The 19,392-nt window shown below is 37.3% G+C and overlaps 1 protein-coding gene across 2 annotated transcripts in view; it reads left to right on the top strand.

Annotated features, from left to right (window-relative positions):
• The window catches only part of LOC114648954 (alpha-N-acetylneuraminide alpha-2,8-sialyltransferase-like), a 258,331-nt gene that overhangs the window by 21,862 nt on the left and 217,077 nt on the right, over window positions 1–19,392 (top strand). The window contains exons 2-7 of one of the 2 annotated variants that reach the window (XM_028798306.2): window positions 1,266–1,382; window positions 2,187–2,273; window positions 3,580–3,724; window positions 3,992–4,101; window positions 7,476–7,559; window positions 14,862–15,454. In XM_028798306.2, coding sequence (XP_028654139.1) covers window positions 1,266–1,382; window positions 2,187–2,273; window positions 3,580–3,724; window positions 3,992–4,101; window positions 7,476–7,559; window positions 14,862–15,321 — 1,003 coding nt within the window. In that variant the 3' untranslated portion in view covers window positions 15,322–15,454. Of the gene's footprint in view, window positions 1–1,265; window positions 1,383–2,186; window positions 2,274–3,579; window positions 3,725–3,991; window positions 4,102–7,475; window positions 7,560–14,861; window positions 15,455–19,392 lie in introns of those variants that run through there. The other variant, XM_051925313.1, reaches the window with a different exon arrangement.

Genomic DNA, 19,392 nt, shown 5'->3' with positions numbered 1-19,392 from the left:
CAACAAAATACCTACCCATGACAAGAAATTACGTTTTTTTGTTTTTCTTTACTAGAAATCTTTACTTAGATGCTAAATGACAGGTGAAATGAATACATGGAACACTGCTTTGTGAGCAAGTGGTACAAATTTCTCTGGATGTGAAAGAAAATGTATTTTGTGAAGTAAAAAACATTTATTTTCCCTGTAATTTCCATTTTCGGCAAATTGTTTCACTGCAAATTTAATTTTATGCAAATTGTTATGCTGCAAATCCAATTTCATGCAAATCATTTCGCTGGGAATCCAGTTATGCACAAATCACTTCACTATGGATCCAGTTTTACTCTAATTATTTTACTGCAAATTCAATTTCATACAAATTGTTTTGTTGCAGATTTAATGTGAATCCTTTCACTGTGACTCGATGTGCAGCAAATTCAATTCCCATAAATAGGTTCACTTATAGCTACTTCTTAAACCCAGTAAATCTGTGCTAAGGAAACACGACTGAAACAAAAATGGATAGATGAATAGATTCTACAGGCTTTGTTGTGTGTTTCGAGTTATTCAACACAAAAGGATTCATGTAAGGATCAGTGTGCAAGGTACTTGTAAGAGCAAAACCTTTTCTTATTCATTTCATCACACTGGGGCAAATTCTGCAAATGCAGGTAAGTAAAACAAGAAGGTGCATTTGTCAACCATCTCAGAAAGTGAAGCAGTGCTGCAGCATGGCTCATGTCAGCAAATGACATCTCCAGTGTGATAGCTATTGTCATCATTTTCCTGCTTACAGTGTTGCATGTGCATAATTCATGCTGCATCTACAGTATAGAGCAGCGTTTCTCAACCTTTAAGTATTTGCAACCCGAGTTTTCATAACAGTTTTAATCGCGCCCCCCTAACGTTTTTTTTAAATGAGCCCACTAATACCAATTTGTTCTTTTTTAATTAATGATATATCATAGATGCATATTTTATTATACCTACTTAACTTTTATTGACATTTATCTAACTCTTTATTTATTTTTCTAGTAACAGAATGTAGTTTAAGTTAATTTGTTTTGGTTTCAATAGATGTATTTTTCATATTTTCGATTCTTGTTTTCTTTTTTTCACATCTTCGCAACCCCTTAGGGGGGCCCGCCCCACAGTTTGAGAACCACTGGTATAGATTAAGCAACATCTTTTATTGCAAGGGGAATAACCCCAAATATTAGAACTGGTCTGGTCAGTGTATTACTTCAACAATTTAAATGAAGTGACTGCCATTCATTACACAGGTCTCAGTTGATGATCAAGAGCAGCAAACATGAGGAGCCAGTGGTGTTGTCCAATGAGATGAAAATTGCTTGTCACAACCTGTGGAAAAAGATCCTTTCATGGAACTCCCTGAATAAGTGAGTAGCTGTATTCTCAAGTGCTAAGGGTGGGTCATTGATTCTGAACAGCTGCTAGAGTGTATCGAACTTCAGAAAAATGAAACGTTCAATACAAATAAACTTCTTCTAAACACACATCCATACTTCAAAGTGACATCCAGAACACAGTGGTTCACATAACAAATTTAAGGACCAAGGTTTGATTTCCAGTCCGATCTCTGCATGCACAGATTTTGTATGCTATCCCCAGGTCTACATGTTTGTTATTTGAACTCCCTAGTGTTCTGATGATGTGCAGGTTAAGGTTCACCATCTCCAAAGATGTCAAATTGCCAGCAGACTTTTTAGTTCTCAGTTTCTTGCAAAAGTGATGAGTGAGCAGGGCATAGGGTCTTGGCTGTTCATTCTTCCAGCATTTACTTCATAAAGAGTATGTCTATTCAAAACAGAATAGTGTTGGAAAGAAGAGTATACAAGTTTACAGGGGAGAAAAGTTAAAGTTGCGTATCTGAAGCAGACAATAAATTCCAGTTTGGACAACTAATAATCTGTCTTAGCTTTAGAATTGAAAGACAGCATTGTGTTTAGAAAAACTGGCATATTTCCTCAGGAGTTCTCACATCACCATCATGTACCATCCCTCATGTTTCCCAACACATGCATATTAGAGAAACAAACACCTTTTTTACCTTTCATGCTCCAAACCTTGTTAAATCAACCACAACCAAAATCATCATTATATGGTGTAAATTGCCACTGGTGTAAATCATGTCAATTTGCTATGAGTATATCATCTAAAGCCTTTTCTTACTTTATTTCTAGAATCTCACCTAAGGATCTAATCAGAGAAGTCCAGCTCATGAAAGTATGCCCTTGGATACAGCACCTTAAAAACCACAATAATTACAGGTATTTATCTAATAGTTCATTGTTCTTAATCAATACTGACCAGATGAACTGATATTATTATTGCAAAACATATATTGGTGCTATTTTAAGCTCTGTTTTTGGATAGATATTTAAAACAATTATTGACAAACTGTGCATAGTTTCTCATTTTACTTGGTAGCTGATATGTATCTCACTGATATATTACATGAGCGATTTTGATGAGCCACTGTTTGCTTATCAATAACTAAATTATTAACATAACTAAATCAATAACTAAATTATTAACATGGTGAACATGAACATTGTTCACCAGGGACCTAATACTAGAATAACATTTAATCATGTTCATAATGAATAGGTGGGCGGCACGGTGGCGCAGTGGGTAGCGCTGCTGCCTCGCAGTTGGGAGATCTGGGGACCTGGGTTCGATTCCCGGGTCCTCCCTGCGTGGAGTTTGCATGTTCTCCCCGTGTGTGTGTGGGTTTCCTCCGGGCGCTCCGGTTTCCTCCCACATTCCAAAGACATGCAGGTTAGGTGGATTGGCGATTCTAAATTGGCCCTAGTGTGTGCTTGGTGTGTGGGTGTGTTTGTGTGTGTCCTGCGGTGGGTTGGCACCCTGCCCAGGATTGTTTCCTGCCTTGTGCCCTGTGTTGGCTGGAATTGGCTCCAGCAGACCCCCGTGACCCTGTGTTCGGATTCAGCGGGTTGGAAAATGGATGGATGGATAATGAATAGGTAATACATGTATAAGGTCTTATACTATTTCAGTGGAACTAGATTCCGATATTATTAGCTGAGGAGATGCTAGTAATCCAGCATGGACTATTGAGGAATATTGAGGATATTGTTGAGATAGCACTGGGCTCTCATTAGAATGGGTTGTCTAGCGCATGAAACATGCATCGAAGCAGTTTTTTAACTATTAAGCAAAGTGATAGGCTATAATTTACTAGGTATCTCACTGTTTCATTCCACCTGAACTAGTGTGGTGCTGAGGTGTCATCAGTAGCATTGCTGCACTAAGGTCCTAATCTGGGATCTTGATTTGGTTTGTCATGTGGTGGGTGTGGCAATGCACTGTATCAGTGCTCTCTTTCTCACTGTGCTTTTTGGAAAAAAATATGAGGCAGTGTTAGAACAGATTTAGGATAATATTGGGAAGATGACGATGGGGTAGTGTTGATCCAACTTCAAAATAACTCATTATACGGAACACAGACCTGATGGTACCTAATGGTTATATATTGCTATTCTAAACCCATTTGGAATAACTTCATTGTCTGAGTTTGTTGGTTTCAGTTATTTTGTTTTATTATCCAAACAGTTTGGAGCTTCAGAGCTGCTGTAATGCCAGTCATAATCTGGTTCTCACCAAAGGGAATATAAAAGTTGGAGAGAAAATCACATTTGAAATGGAGACAAAAAAGACTCGTGTTGTCGATGAGGCACTCTATGAAATGCTTCCGGAAGTAAGCAGTTTTTATCAACTCTGGTTTCATCTTGGAGTGGCTTAAATCAATATAGGAGGAGTGAACACATCCTAAAGGACCACAGTGCTGGTAATAAGAGCTCCAGTCTGTAAGCTCCCTACTGTAGCCTGGTGTCTCCTTCAAGATTTGAGCCCAGTTTGTGTGTTATGCACTTGGATGGATGAATTAATGGGATACACACAATAGCAAATTTTAATAAAATTGTAATAAAATATGAATATTAATTACACTGTCTCCCTTCCTTAGGGACCTTTGTGGAGCAAGACTTTGGGACACTGTGCTGTAATAGGAAATGGAGGGATTTTACGTAACAGCAGCTGTGGAGAGCAGATTGACCAAGCCGACATTGTTATCAGGTAGTAAAAACATTCTTGTTTCAGATTATCTTCAGATAAACAATATCTAACACTAGACTGTAGTCAAGATAAATTTCATATTTAAGAAAATTGCAAGATGAGTTATAAGTTAACCTTCATATGATGTAATTTTTCAGGGTGTGTGTGCGCATGTGCACTTTCTGTCTCATGTTAACATTTCTCCTGGTTGCTTGCTTTTAATTCAACATCAAAGTGACATGCAGGTTAGGTCCAATTACATTTAATTATATATATTTCTATATGTTTATTATACATTTTTACTGAGCACAGGCTCACCGCAGAAAGAATTGCAGAAAGAATTTAGTCAAACTTCATACATAGACATACTAAAGTGCCACAACAGCATTGGTAATGATGATAATGGCTAACAATGAGGCAGAATAAGTGTAATATAAAGAGAAGGTAAACTTGCATGTGTAAACCAAATCATACGTAGATATCATCAGATAACACTTGCAGCAAGGAAATAAATGGAGAATTGGAATAGCAAATAGTGCCTAGAATGATTTGGAAGTTCAAAAACATTAATGTGCAGATCAAACCAAAAATAACAGAAACATGTGTGTTTGTGTTTCTATACGTAGTGAGGAAAGCGCTATATAAATGTAAAGAATTATTATTATTATTATTATTATTATTATTATACGTATGGGAGTCTTGGACTCTGAAGAAAGTTGACATTGTTAAGTTTAATGCATTTGAAGTTAAGTGCTATAGAAAAATAATGGGATTATATGGGAGGGAATGGTCAACAAAAAAAAAGAGATTGGAAAGGTGTTGAACAGAAGAGTAACAGTAGATGCCAAGATCAAAATGAGGAGACTGGTGATGTTTGGACACATTTGCTGGCTGAAGGATGACAGACTAATAAAGACAGTAATGCTTGGAAGAGCTGAAAAAACAAGAGAAAGAGGAAGATAGAAAATGGTATGATTGGATGACATCTGGGGATGGACTACAATGGATGTCCAAAGTGCAGTAAACTTTGCTCAAGAGAGGAAAGGACCCTTGTCAAAACAGAAGACTTCCACCACCAGTCCATTGGACTATCAGGTGCAAGAGAAAGGAACAACAACAAATACAAAACAGTTCCTTATAATCATAGTAGGTTAAATTTAAATGTAAAATGGCCAACACCTTTATTATTTAATCAATTTCCAAAGCACATTAAAAAGCAACTAAAGTTTGAGGTTATATTGTAAAATCTGCTCAATATAAGGCAAGGGATTTTATTCTCTGGCTATATAATGCACTAGAGCAGCGTTTCTCAACCTTTAAGTATTTGTGACCCGTGTTTTCATAACAGTTTTAATCGCGCCCCCCTAACGTTTTTTTGAAAGGAGCCCACTAATACCAATTTGTTCTTTTTAAATTAATGATATATCATAGATGCATATTTTATTATACCTACTTAACTTTAATCGACATTTATCTAACTCTATATTTATTTTTCTAGTATCAGAATGTAGTTTAAGTTAATTTGTTTTGGTTTCAATAGATGTATTTTTCATATTTTCGATTCTTGTTTTCTTCTGTTCACATCTTCGTGCCCCCTTTTTGTTACTTTGCACCCCCCTAGTGGGGCCCGCCCACACAGTTTGAGAACCACTGCACTAGAGACCTCATCTAGAGTACTGTGTCCAGTCCTGGTCACCAGACTACTAAAAACAGAACAACCAGCACTGACCTACATGATGGAAGCAATGACTGGAAAGTGTTTAGGGTTTTGCATTGACACAACATTCTCATCACCAAGGCAAGATGTGCCTTAAGCAAATATAATACTTGAATGTATTGTGAAATCTGTTTAATATACACTAAGATATGATGTGCAGAACAGGCTAGTTAAGGAAGACCATTAAGTACACAGTGAGACTAAAGGCCTTGTTTGCTCTGACAATCTGAGAGCATTCAGTCTCGATCTGGGAAAGGCTGCTGTGAAGATTCCATGTGAAGACTAATTAATATGTTTTAATATTGTGCATATGTATATTTATTTCTGCTTATTTACCTATTTTGATATTATTCTGGTAGCATAATTTTGTGTGCTGTTCCTTCTTACAGTTTTTGTATGGCTATGTTCTTTGAGGTTGCTATACCTATTGCCAGCACATGACACAGTGACAAATTGTGTCATGAGGTTCCACCTATTTATGCCACTAGAAGCTTCTGCACTGCTTCAAGTAGTTGGGAGTCCACATCCGTGACAGGCTGAACTGGTCACGTAAGACAGTGGAACTATATGAGAAAAGGACAGAGGAGACTCTGTTTTCTTAAGAGACTCTTGTTTGTACTCTAGGGGTGTTGTTGTTATTAGAATATTTCTTGAGCCTATGTAAAAAGCTATGTTTCCCCCCAAACTAAATTACTATCTATGTTATAAATATCTAGGCATCCATCTTGATGACAAACTGGACTGGTTAGTGAACACAGATATCCTCCACAGGAAGTTGCAGAGCAGGCTGTTTTTCCTCAGAAGACTGAGGAATATGCATATGCAACATACGTAGTGAAATGCTTCCTGTGTTTTATCAGACATTTGTTGCCAATGTCCTCTTCTTTGCTGTTGTGTGTTGGGGAGGGAGTATGGCAGATAAGAACACTAAAAGACTGGACAAGCTGGTGAAGAAGGCCGACTTGGTGCTGAGTAGGACTGTGGACTCAGTGGCAATGATGGTGGAAAGGTGTATGACGACGAAGGTACCGGCCATTATTGACAATAGCAGTCACCCTCTCCACAACATTTTGGCAGGTCATAGAAGTGAATGTAGCTGCTATCTTCTTTCACTGCGCTGTAGAACAGAATGCTTTAGAAGATCATCTGTTCCTACGGCTGTGAGATTTTATTTTATTTTTTTAAATGTCACAAAATGTATTAATTTCATATTCAGATAAGGGCCATAGTGCAATAGTTCAATAGTGCCTACTCAGAAACAGCAACATGGTGAGATTTGGTTTTGACGTCAACAGAATATGTTTTGACTGTAATTATAACATGAAAAGAGGACAGATGATAAATGTATTTGGGTGTGTACCTTTGGGATCCATTGTGATACAGCCTCTAGTGTCACATCACAATACTTCTCAGCTAGATTTTTCGCTTTGATGTTCTTCCCAGGCCTGTGTATTTTTGTTCTGGAGGCTCTGCTTTTCTTTCACAAGACAAAGTCATGTTGTTAGATGGACTGGTAGCTCTGATGCAGCTTAGTATAAGTGTGTATGTACTGTATAAGTGAGAGAACCCAACCAAGCCATTTTAGCTCTAATGTCCTGAAGTGAAGAAGCAGCCCTTCTAATATTACAAGAAATGATGCAAAGATTCTGCCTGAAATAATTTTACCTTTATTTTCCAGGCTCAACTTGCCGCCTTTAAACTACACAACTGATGTTGGAACTAAGACAGACCTGGTGACAGCAAACCCCAGCATCTTGTTCAAGTCAGTATTGTCCAAAGAGGCAGCATTGGTTTTGTGTGGGCAGTTTATTAATATATTTTTGGAAAAATAGGGAAATCAATAATCAGGGGGGCCTAACTATGGTGTAATTTTGAAAATATTCTAAATTAGACCCATTGTATTAAAATGTTGTTCTCATATAACCGGCACACCTTCACCACTTGGTGAAATAGGAAGGCAGCTTTCAAAGACTTAGGATTCTGTATCGGTCTACTATAGTAACAAATATTTTTCAGGGTTTGAGAAATTTGCTTGCTTTTTGCTGCTAGATTACAATAAATGTGCTCTGCGATTTTTCAGGTAATGAAGAAAGAAGTTATGAGCTAATTATCGAACCAGAGAGTGGCAATGTGTCATTTGTTAATTAGCACATGCAAGTTAGACTTTCACTTTACTCTGTTTATATAACAGTAATGATCATACAATATAAACATATAAATTTAACTGACCAAAAAAATTCTACTAGATAGATAGATAGATAGATAGATAGATAGATAGATAGATAGATAGATAGATAGATAGATAGATAATGTGCTGTATAGAGGCACTCTAAAATTAACCCTCAAACCCAAAGATGATCCAATATTATACAAAATATTAAAAATGTGAGTTTTTTGTAAAGGAAAGTGAACTGAATATGGTGAACACAAAGTACAACAAAAATACAAATAATGTAAGACCTTAAGCCCCACAAGGCATCCCTATGCCCCAGGTGCCAATGCCTATCATGTGCCGTAGGTAGTTCACTTTCTATAAGCACCCCTTACATCACCTCACTGCTCACCCTCCAATAACATAAGAATTTCTCCTTCATACCCTGGTCTACCTTCCTGTGGTCAGGTGAGCTCTTAGCAAAGTTTCACCTCTATACTCCAGTCTCACTGGTGACTCCAGGTGTTTCTGAATCTTAGCAGGGGCCATGAAGTTGTACTGAGAGAAAAAAGAAAAATGTTTTAGATGTGGCACATGGACAATCAATTCTTTATTCAAGCGCTTTCGAAAAAAGGTCACTTGCCATCATGGGAACTTAGGCATACCCAGAATGCCCTGATGATAGACGGTAGATCCGACCCTGGAAAATTATGTTATAGTATAGTCATTGACCCTTTGGGTTTAATCACCTCCATACCTTGAATTCTAACCTGGGGCCTCATGTATAAACTGTGCGTACGCACAGAAATGTTGTGTACAAACGTTTCCACGCTCAAATCGCGATGTATAAAACCTAAACTTGGCGTAAAGCCACGCACATTTCTACGGTACCTCATACCCTGGCGTACGCAATTTCTCTGCTCGGTTTTGCAGACTGGCGGCACCCAGCGTCAAAGCAGTGCTACTGTTCCTGTGTGGTTACCCTTTCTTCTTAGACCCACATTCCTGACGCGGCTTTATAAATACACTGAAATTAAAAGCATATTGTTTATTAGTGTAATGCATCTGATTGTAATTAACCTGTAGCAATATAATGGTCCAGGGAATAGCCATAATATTCCAAATACCATAACTGCTTTAGCGTTGTTATGCTCACTGCATCTTCTTCATCTTTCAGCTGCTCCCGTTAAGGGTTGCCACAGCTGATCATCTTTTTCCATATTACTCTCACTGCACCACTCGGAGTATTTATATCACTGTATCTGAGTGGGGAATCACAGCAGCAGCTGATTGGAAAGAGAATTATCAGTATACAGTTTCAAGCACACACTACCTCAGCCACGGCAAAACGTGTCAAAGTCTTTCCTGTACGGACCTCGCGTTTCAGAAACAGTTTCATCCCAAGAACTATAAACGCACTCAATCAGTCCATCAAGTGCTCCTTGTAGAACTGTTTGTACTTATAAGTACAATTACCCCACTGTTAACTTGCACTACAGTTATAATATTGCACAACCTGCACCACTTTATAAAGCGCGTATGATGACGATATCATTTTTAAGATGAAATGCAGCAAAATATGTTGCTTATAGTATACAGATAAAACTTTAACTTCATTTAAATAATCTGTATTGTTAATAATTAAACATGTGAGGACACGGTGCCGCAGCACTAGCTAGTTCACGGATAGCTCCTGCCTTGCGCTGTATTATTGCTGGTGCTGACGCAACACTGGAAGGATAGATGGATAGATAAATTAAACATGTACTACGAAGATATTTCAATGTTCCTTAAAAGTTTTGAAGAATCAGCGTTCTAAGCTTACAGATGGCTTAAAGTCTATTACAGAGCTGATTGTGTGGTGATTGGGTATTTGGAGAAAGAAAAGTAAGGACAGGAATTGGAGGTTAGTACGTTTGAAAGAGACAGCACTGCGTTTTCACGCTGACTTTGATATGTGACAACTTCTTTTTTATTTCGGGCACTGTGCGACTTTGTGAACTTGAGCTTTTGAGTTTCTCCGACACTATGTCACTCGATCAACTTTCTTTTGTTGATTATATCACTGTTTAAACCAACAAATAGTACGCTTTTCTTTTGCCTCCACTTGGTATTCGCTGAAATTCTTATATTTTCCCCCGTGCTTTTCCCATTGTCTTTTCACAGAAGGCTATTTATATTAATTTGCATATTCAAAGAGGCATAATTCTGGGAGGAGTTGGGGCGGGACAGAAGGCGCGTGCATGTGCGTTACTTTTCACGCTGATCGGGATTTATGTAGTGGAAGAACATGAAAGTTTGCATACGCACAGATTCCTGCATCTGGATTTTTCTGTGCGTACGCACATTCCCGCTTTTGTGCTTACACCACGTTATAGTGTGAGTTCTATGCATGGCGTTATACATGAGGCCCCTGGTCATTAAAAAATATTAAATTTAAACAGGCTTCCTCCAGCATTGGTGCTTTAAAATATTGCTTTAAAAAACTGATTACGTTTAAAAACTCAGCTTGTAAATTTAATCCAGTGATTATGTGGTTCGATAAAGTCACCGATAAATATAATATCACTCTCTAAATGTTAATATTACTAACAAGATTTGCATTGAAATTATTGTCCGCTTTGGGGCATCTGTAACTAAATCCAGACGTTCTCACTAAGATGTGGTTCATTGTCCAGATGAAGAAGACTTGCATTAAAATTTTGTTTTACATAAACAGCAATCTTCCTTTTCTTTTCTGTCTGTCCTTCCTAAAAACATTTAACTGTCTATGTTATACTCATCACTACCTTTGTTACTTAGCCAGGCTTCAGTTATTGCTATAATATCATTACTAAATTTCGCTTCAAACAATTCCAGCTCACTTGTATTATTTTTGATACTTCTAACATTAAGACAAACAATTTTTTTTCTATAAGTATTTTACGTTCACACTTTAACCTTAGCTGGAATTTAAGTTACTTTGCATATTTGTTCTTACACTACTTTTTGTACCTTTGTGTATGGTTCTAAACTTGGCCTGTCCTTAACTCCCTGTACCCCATTCCCTAATTTAAGCAATCCTCAGCATATGTCCCCCCAGCACATTGGTACCCCACTGTTTCAAATGTAATATTTCACGATGGAACAGGTCCCATTTGTTCCAAGAGGAGACTCAATACCTTATAAACCTATACTCTTCTATACTACAAGAAGATTTGAGATACACATTAAAGCTTGTTAATGTCAGTCTTATCTGGACTAGCACATGGCACAGGCAGAACACTGGAAAGAAGTGCCTTGTGAGTTCTGCCTCTCAGCGTGGGACCTAACTCTTTAAATTTGAATTGCAGAGATGATAACTTGCACTTATGTATGTCATTTCTTCTAACATAGACAATGACAATTGGATCCACCCCCACTCTGGCCAAGAGCCTATCCAATCTTTCAATCCCTCTAATGATTGAATCCCCCACTATCACAATCTCTCTCTTTCTGGGTGGGCCGTTGGGGCTCTTCATGCCTGCCTAACACCTTAGAGTTTTCAGAGTCATCGCCCAGCTCCACAACATTCTGAAAACAGTTTGACTGATGACCCCTTTGACTTGTGCCTGTGACCCACTTATCTTCCTGTCTGGTCTAGTATTTTCTCTTGCACCACCTTAAGGGTGCACATTCCATTTCCGTAATGGACACCTTGTCCATCGTAACTGCTTTCTGTATTTCTTTCTTTTAAGGTACTAAACTTTTCTTTCTGCCCGTCTGCTTTCCTAACTCTGAGCAGCTCCTATTATTTTCTTACTTTCAAGCTGTCTGCCTCGACCTTCTCCATTTGTGCTCCTTCCAATTAATGAACACTTATGCAGCGCTAGTGCTAACTTTCATGAGCGCTAACAACTGTATGTTAACCTCACGTTAGTTAATAGGTGGTGTAGGTTTTAGAGACAGGGAATAATTAGAGAGCCAGAATGGTCAGGCTGTAGTGGGCAATTTAGCCAGGACATCATGGTACTCCCTTCTCTTTTTGAAAGATGCCCAGGGATCTCTTATGACAGCAGAAAGTCAGGACCCCAATTTAACATCTCATCTGAAGGACTGCACCATTTTTACATCACCTTGTCCCTGTCACTGCCCTGGGGAATTGGGATCCACACACAGACCACAGGGTAAGCACTTCCTGATGGCCTCTCCAACACCTCTTCCTGCAGCAAGGCAAGCTTTTCCTAGATGGTCTCCCATTTAAATACTGGTCAGATTCAAATTTACTTAGCGTCAGGTAGATTACCTGATCTAAAGTGCAGGTGGGATATCTGCCGGGGTTTCACTGTGCTCTCTATATGTGAAAATAAAGACCATACAGGATAAACACATACATCTATCTGACAAAAAATAACTACACGATAGATAGATAGATAGATAGATAGATAGATAGATAGATAGATAGATAGATAGATAGATAGATAGATAGATAGATAGATAGATAGATAGATAGATAGATAGAAAAAGCATTGCAGAGACAGTGTGTCAGTTGCAACAAAATGAATTACCTGAACAGTGCAAGATTAGAAAGAGAAGCTGCAGCATAATGTAGAAGGAGAGCAAAAGTGATAGATAGTGTATTCAGCAGGGGGTGCTAGCTCCCTGGGAATGAGTTATTTCATAATTGCGGCATGTTAGATAACCCAAATCTACAGTATATAGAAATAACATTAAAGGCAATACCCCTCCCTAGTGATATGGAAGAAATCACGCAGGAGAAATAACTTTGCTTTTTTAAAAAAAAGAAATAGTACACCGTTACAGCATCTCACAGTCTGACTGCACGCTTTCCAGTTGTTCCAGTCAGTCTTATGTCATACTGTCAAATGATAATGAAATGCTGACGTTTAAACTAGTCATGCTGAAGCGTTGCACACTCTTAGTCACTATAGAAACTTTCAACATAAATGTTGACACCCCATAGTTGGGGATTGAATTGAATTTAGTTTTGTTAAGTTTGACTTGATTGTATGGAATGTTACATGCTTTTAAAAAATTCAATTAAAAAAAAGAAAAAAAGAAATGGTGACATCTATAAAAAACGATATGGCACTGCAGGAAAAATAATCTTTAAAAATACTTTGGAAAAAAAACCAAAAATTCAAATGTAGTCAATGGATCCCTTGGTCTTCAAAACCCTGGAAACTATGTGTGAAAAAATTAAAAGACCAAAGGACAATTAAGGTCATCAGTCAAATCATGATATGTACAACTAATGCCATCTTGATGGAGTATGAGGTGCCAGAAGAGGTGGAGAGGTCACTACTCCTCTTCCAGGTTGTGATCTTTCTATATGGGCATGGAAGTGAGAAGATAGATAGATAGATAGATAGATAGATAGATAGATAGATAGATAGATAGATAGATAGATAGATAGATAGATAGATAGATAGATAGATAGATAGATAGATAGATAGATAGTTTATTTGCTAACTAAACACATATAAGCAATATTTCTCCCAAAAACTATATTTTTATATGTTACTTACCCCATGTAATTTGTAGTGATGGCTGAGAAAAAAATGTTATGTTTTCATACAGAATGAAGTGAAAAAACTTTGAATTGAAGATTTGCCTCTTCTCCTTATTTGGAGTACTTTATTCATTTTAAATGTCATTCCCATGAGACTTTAGTTTCCTGTTTCTGATGCATTCAGGTTGTTTCAGGAGTAAATATTTAACATTATTTTAGCAAAAAAAATGTGTTTTACACATGCCACTGGATAACACACATGTGGATTATGCGACACAAATAACATGAGATTTTTTTGTTTTTTACCATGGGCATTTTTTACATCGTTTGCCGTTGTAACACATTGGTCTCTTTTGGTTTCTATTATATCATAAACCTTTTTCTCTCCATTCTTCCTTAAAACATGAAACTAATTAGTTTTTTTGCCCACAACAACAAACAACATGGCATAATTAACATATAAAAATACAAATCTGCAACATGTGTCAAAACTAGAGAATTGTGTTTAGAGTTGGGAAAAGTATGTTAGTTTTTGCAACTGAAGAAATGGCTTTGGGTACATGGCTAATAAATTCAACCTTAAGGGCTACTTGATTTAGAAAATCTGTATTGTAAATGGCAAAGAAAAAAGATCCAGATGGAAGGCACATTACAGTAAAATGTTGTACAACAGTAAAATGGTGCCAAGTCAAAGTTAAAGAGGAATATTCATTGTGCCTCATTGTTATGTCTCAGGGAATTGTCAGGCCAGGGGGCTTCATCAGCATCACAGGTAATGTTCTTACTTGCAAAGCAATTGGGGAGCACTGAAGTGCAACACATCCAACTTTGATGTATATCCACACCTTTGTATCCATGAGCCACAACCATTGTCTTCCTGGGCATAGGAGCTTCTGCCATACACCTTCCTTTGCCATGCTTAGCAAAATTCTTCTATGGAATTTATGAAGGGGGTGTATGTTGGAAGGAATGTATCCACTACAGGATTAGATACATGTGTGGACAATGCTGAGTCATTTTGTCTAAATGATGACAACTATGTAATAGTTGTGTTCAACTTTTGTGGCTTGTGTTTTCCATTGTGCATCACTAGACAAAATGACTGCAAACATGAGGAGATATATGGTGTTTGAATAATAATGCATTTAGATTTTATGGAAAAGGATAATGGAGGAGATTGTGTCTAACTAGGTGAACATTGTTTTACTGTTTTCCCAAAAGAGTTATTGATTCGATAAGTGCATTTTGGCCTTTTACATTTTTGTTCTAAGGAGCAGGTTTCGTTTGTTAACAATTAAGAAATATTGACATTTAGATTAGACTGGTGCTCATCAACTGTAGACAACTGTCCATGTATTTGGACCTTGATATTACAATGCTGTTTTGATCCTGACTTGTTTTTCTTGTCTTCTGTCTTTCAGGTATAATAAATTGTCCTATGCCAGGAAGCCATTTGTTCAACTGATGAAGTCTTTTGGACACGCAGAGGTGCTGATGTCAGCTTTTACTTACGCCTTTTGCATGGAGCCCTCTTTCAGGGTTTACTTTACTCTTCAGGACTTCAGTCTTCAGCATGTCTCCTTCCTACATCCAGGTTACCTGAGCAAGCTTCACAAATACTGGCGTAGCAAAGGACTAAAGTTCAAACGGCTTTCTTCTGGAATGATAATGGTCAGCGTTGCAATGGAGCTTTGTTCTAAGGTTTCTCTTTATGGGTTCTGGCCTTTCTCCTTTGACCTAAATGGGCAACCCTTGATGCATCACTATTACGACAATCAACCTGCTAACCGTGGCATGCATGCAATGCCACTGGAGTTTTTAACTTTTCTCCAAATGCACAGCAAGGGGATGCTTAAGGTAAATCTAGGCAGGTGTTCATGATGGCTGAGGAGGGCCTATTCATTTCATGTTTAAAATAACTTATTAATTTATAAAACATGCATGCTGTGCCATGCCTGGCTACTTCCTCCCTTGCCTACCAGGATGGACTCCATCTTAATATGGCCCTAAAATTGAATTGTGCACCCCAGTGTGCACATTTTGTTCTGGTCATGTGAGGTCTTCTTTTCAAATGTCTATTTATCAGTTCTTCCAGGAAGTTTCCTGAACTCTTTTTGGGTGAGGGTCATGACAAAGACATTGAATTTGTTTTATGTTCAATACATTGCTTAGATCTACCTGGGATGAAAACTAAGTTGCTAAGTAGGCTGCAATTTGGGGTGATTGGTGTATCTGGGACTTTTATTAACCATTTAAGGCTGGATCTATAGGGGTGACAGTGGTTGAATATCAGTAAATTTGAAATAGAACATCTCTGCAGAAAATATAGTGTACACTACTGGAACAAGATCTCACCTTAGCGCACCTTTAAATCTCACCGAGGCATTGTCAAGGGACACAGGTGTGAACAGGCATTAATGTGAATACTGGCCTCCCTAGCTATTTGTGTCAAATATTATTACTGTACTAAGTTCTTGGAGTTCATGACAAGATGGATACACTACTGGACCTCAGGTTATAAATTAACAACAAGCATGGAAATATTGTTTTGTTTTTGTCAAGAAACAAATACTATTATGAAGGGTCCCCAAAAATAGGGCATCTGTTTTTACCAAGCTGGCCAACTGCCGATCATATTCATTAATACTAATGAGACACATTGATTCATGGATAGTGTTACTTGCTTATGCATTGTAACACTCCAATTAACACTAATTACTTAATATGTTCCTAAACTTAAATATCAGAATTTTTCAGATTATCTTTGTTGGACAATCAGTATGAATATAACAAATAAATGAAGTAATTATTGCTTGGCATGGTTAAAACTTTATTTCTCTAAACATTGTGCAGATAACCATATGGATAAGCCCCTTGCGTGGCAGTGCTTATCATTAATTGAATATTCCACCCAAAAATTATATTCTTTTTATATCTTACTTACCTCATACAGTTTGTAATGATGGTCAATCAAATACTTTAATCTCATGTTTTCATGCTGAATGAATATTCATGATACAATTTAACATTATGGTAAGCTGTTCTGTCCAATGGTAAACGATGTGAAAAACAACCACAGCAAAAAGAAAAAAAAATCTCTCACAACTTCTGTTATTCATTTGTATGGTCAAAACAGTCAAAATGCATGTATTTTTGATTAAATATTAATAATACTTACTATTCAGAAAATTCAATGTACAAGTTCAAGAGGAAAGACATATTTCCATAATACAATGCGTTTGAACTGAAGACAGGACTCTTGACCAATGAAAGGTGGGGAGAGGCGGATATTCAATTCAAATTTTCATTCACTGCAAGTTAACTTCAAAAAAACAAAAATAAATGAGCCAAAGGTATATCTTAAAACTCCCCAGCACATTAATTCTTTTGGCTTATCATCAACATCTGGAGTCAGCCTCTGTGAAACATGAACTTTCATTATGTCACTAAAGTGTCCATGTATCAGGCGAGAGCACAGTTTGACTTACTTATCTTCAAAACTAGGTCGGAAAGAGCAATGCTTTCAAACATGCACTGAGGCAAAAGCTGCCAGTTTTGGATATTTTGGTTCAAAATACTAATAAAATGTGACCAGACGTATGTACACTGGCAAATTTGCTCTTCAACAGAGAATTCCATTGTAAATCAGTTAATTCCATTTGCAGGTCCTCTGACATGTCAAGTGGGTTTATGGTGAATGGTGAGGTAAACAACCAAAGTTTTGTCTCAAGTTGCTGAAGGTTTTAAAACACTGCTGAAATTCACTCCTTTCGTTGTTATTTTAATTTTGTATTGATTCATATTTTCATTAGTTGTCGTTTCTCAGAATGGGAAAATGTACAGGATAGTTCTCCACAAGTTGCACATCCTACAGATTTACTTTCTCCTAAAGCACACAGATACTATCATGGTACTCTGTCACAAGTTTGCTTCAGCCTTGTTGTTCAGTAATATCCACCATAAATGAAAATTTCTCAATCCATTTGTGATCACTCAGTTCTTTCACCATTTTCCCCTTCTATTCATGAAAAGTCTGATTTCCATGCAAAGGACATAAAACTGGTTGAGTACAGCTCACCAGCTTAACCACCTTACAGAACCTCTTTGTGGTACAGGAGGGTATGGCGAACACTGTGCTCATTCAGCCAAGTATCAGATGAGTTCTTTTGCGCAGATAAGATTCACTGTTTTGATAACAACACTCATGCATGGCGCATCTTAAGCGATCACCTCAGCCCACAAGACTTGAATACATAAAACAGAAAGTTGCTGTTTACAAAAACTAACAGGCCATACTAACAACAACACAGGCAGATAACAAATTCAATAATGCACACCTTAGAACAGTGGGCACCAAAAACAGATATGGTTACTGGCTAACCCACCGCAGACTCTATCCATCGAGTTTTATATAGCAAACTGTCATAGGACTTTTAGAGAATACTATACACAATATATATAATACACAGGAAACGAGACCACTTTGCATCCCCTGATATGAAAACCTCTGAAAACAAAGGAACTGTCATTACATAGATACATTTAAAACATTAACATGTACATATACAATAAAATATGCATCTGTAGTTACTGCCATCACCAACACTGGAATGAAAACACAAGATACACAAAGCATAACAACTTCACACAAAGCCAGGAAACTTGCCTGAGAAACACAGATTAAGGACATTAGATGTGACTTAGGCCAATTAACACACTACAAACAGAATTTGATACAGAAAACTACACCCTGTTCATAAAAATGATCAGAAGGTCTTAAGATTATACATGCCATATCAACTGACCCCAGGGATTTATCTCCTAATGGGATAAGAAGGGTCAAACTTACATCTTTTCACAAAACTTCAAAAATGGGAATTGGTAATATAGGCATAGGAATTTTTGCTTTATGCTATTTCAAAGCTGCTGATTATGAATATAATATTTTGATATATGATTCTTTACCAGTGGTACTAGCCCCTTTAAGAGTGTTCATAATGACTCCTTATGTGCAATACAATCAAATGCACAACAATCTTTACCTGTGCTTGATTAAGTTTTTCTTGCCATTTGGCAACAACTTCTGTTTTTCTCCCACACATTAACAGTGCGCCATGAGTGCCCAACCTAACAAAGTGAGCCCCATCTGCTCCTAGTTTAACCAAGGATTCAACCAAACAATTGAAACTGTGGCTAGCTGTAGTTGCGTCTGTTATAGCAATCAAACTGTTCAGTGACATTTAGAGTCATCAGCACCTCTGAAGAAAACAGAAAGTTGAGCCACAACCAAGAGCGGAAATACTATACAGAAGTGGCTGTAGTCCGCATTGCTTAAAAAGTTTGTGTGTCTACTGTATGATAAGGGGTTTAAAATAATAATAATAAAAATACAGTGTAATTCAATACAACATAATAGTTAAAATAAAAAATTTATAAAGTATCAAATATATATATATATATATATATATATATATATATATATATATATATATATATATATATATATATATATATATATATATATATCATGGTGATCTGTCATGGAGCTACCCCATTGAAGAAGATAACAATGGTTACCCAGACTGTGTTGCTGATTGTGAAGGAGGCCCCACAACAGTTCAAGCTTCAGGGCCCCAAAAATGTAAGTCCGCCACTACCAACCAATGTAACATTGGTACACTGTAGTGGAAAAACAAATAAATTCTGTTACATTTTCATTTAATTGCCAAGTCTGTGACTGTGTCTCCACAAACTTATATTGGAAAAGCCTGTCGCTTGTCGGGACACAGCAGTTTAGTTGCCCTGAACATGCATGTTATAATGATAGTCCACTTCAGAATAATGCATGTATGTTGTAATTTCATTGGCAATGCTATAGTTAGCCTTCACAGCTGCATTATTTGTCAACAACTCTGAGTGAAAACAGATGGTTGCTTTTAAAGAGCCGCAGTT

The sequence above is a fragment of the Erpetoichthys calabaricus genome, chromosome 3 (assembly GCF_900747795.2).
Source record: "Erpetoichthys calabaricus chromosome 3, fErpCal1.3, whole genome shotgun sequence".
NCBI lineage: Eukaryota > Metazoa > Chordata > Cladistia > Polypteriformes > Polypteridae > Erpetoichthys > Erpetoichthys calabaricus.
This window is presented reverse-complemented; position numbering and strand designations above follow the sequence as displayed.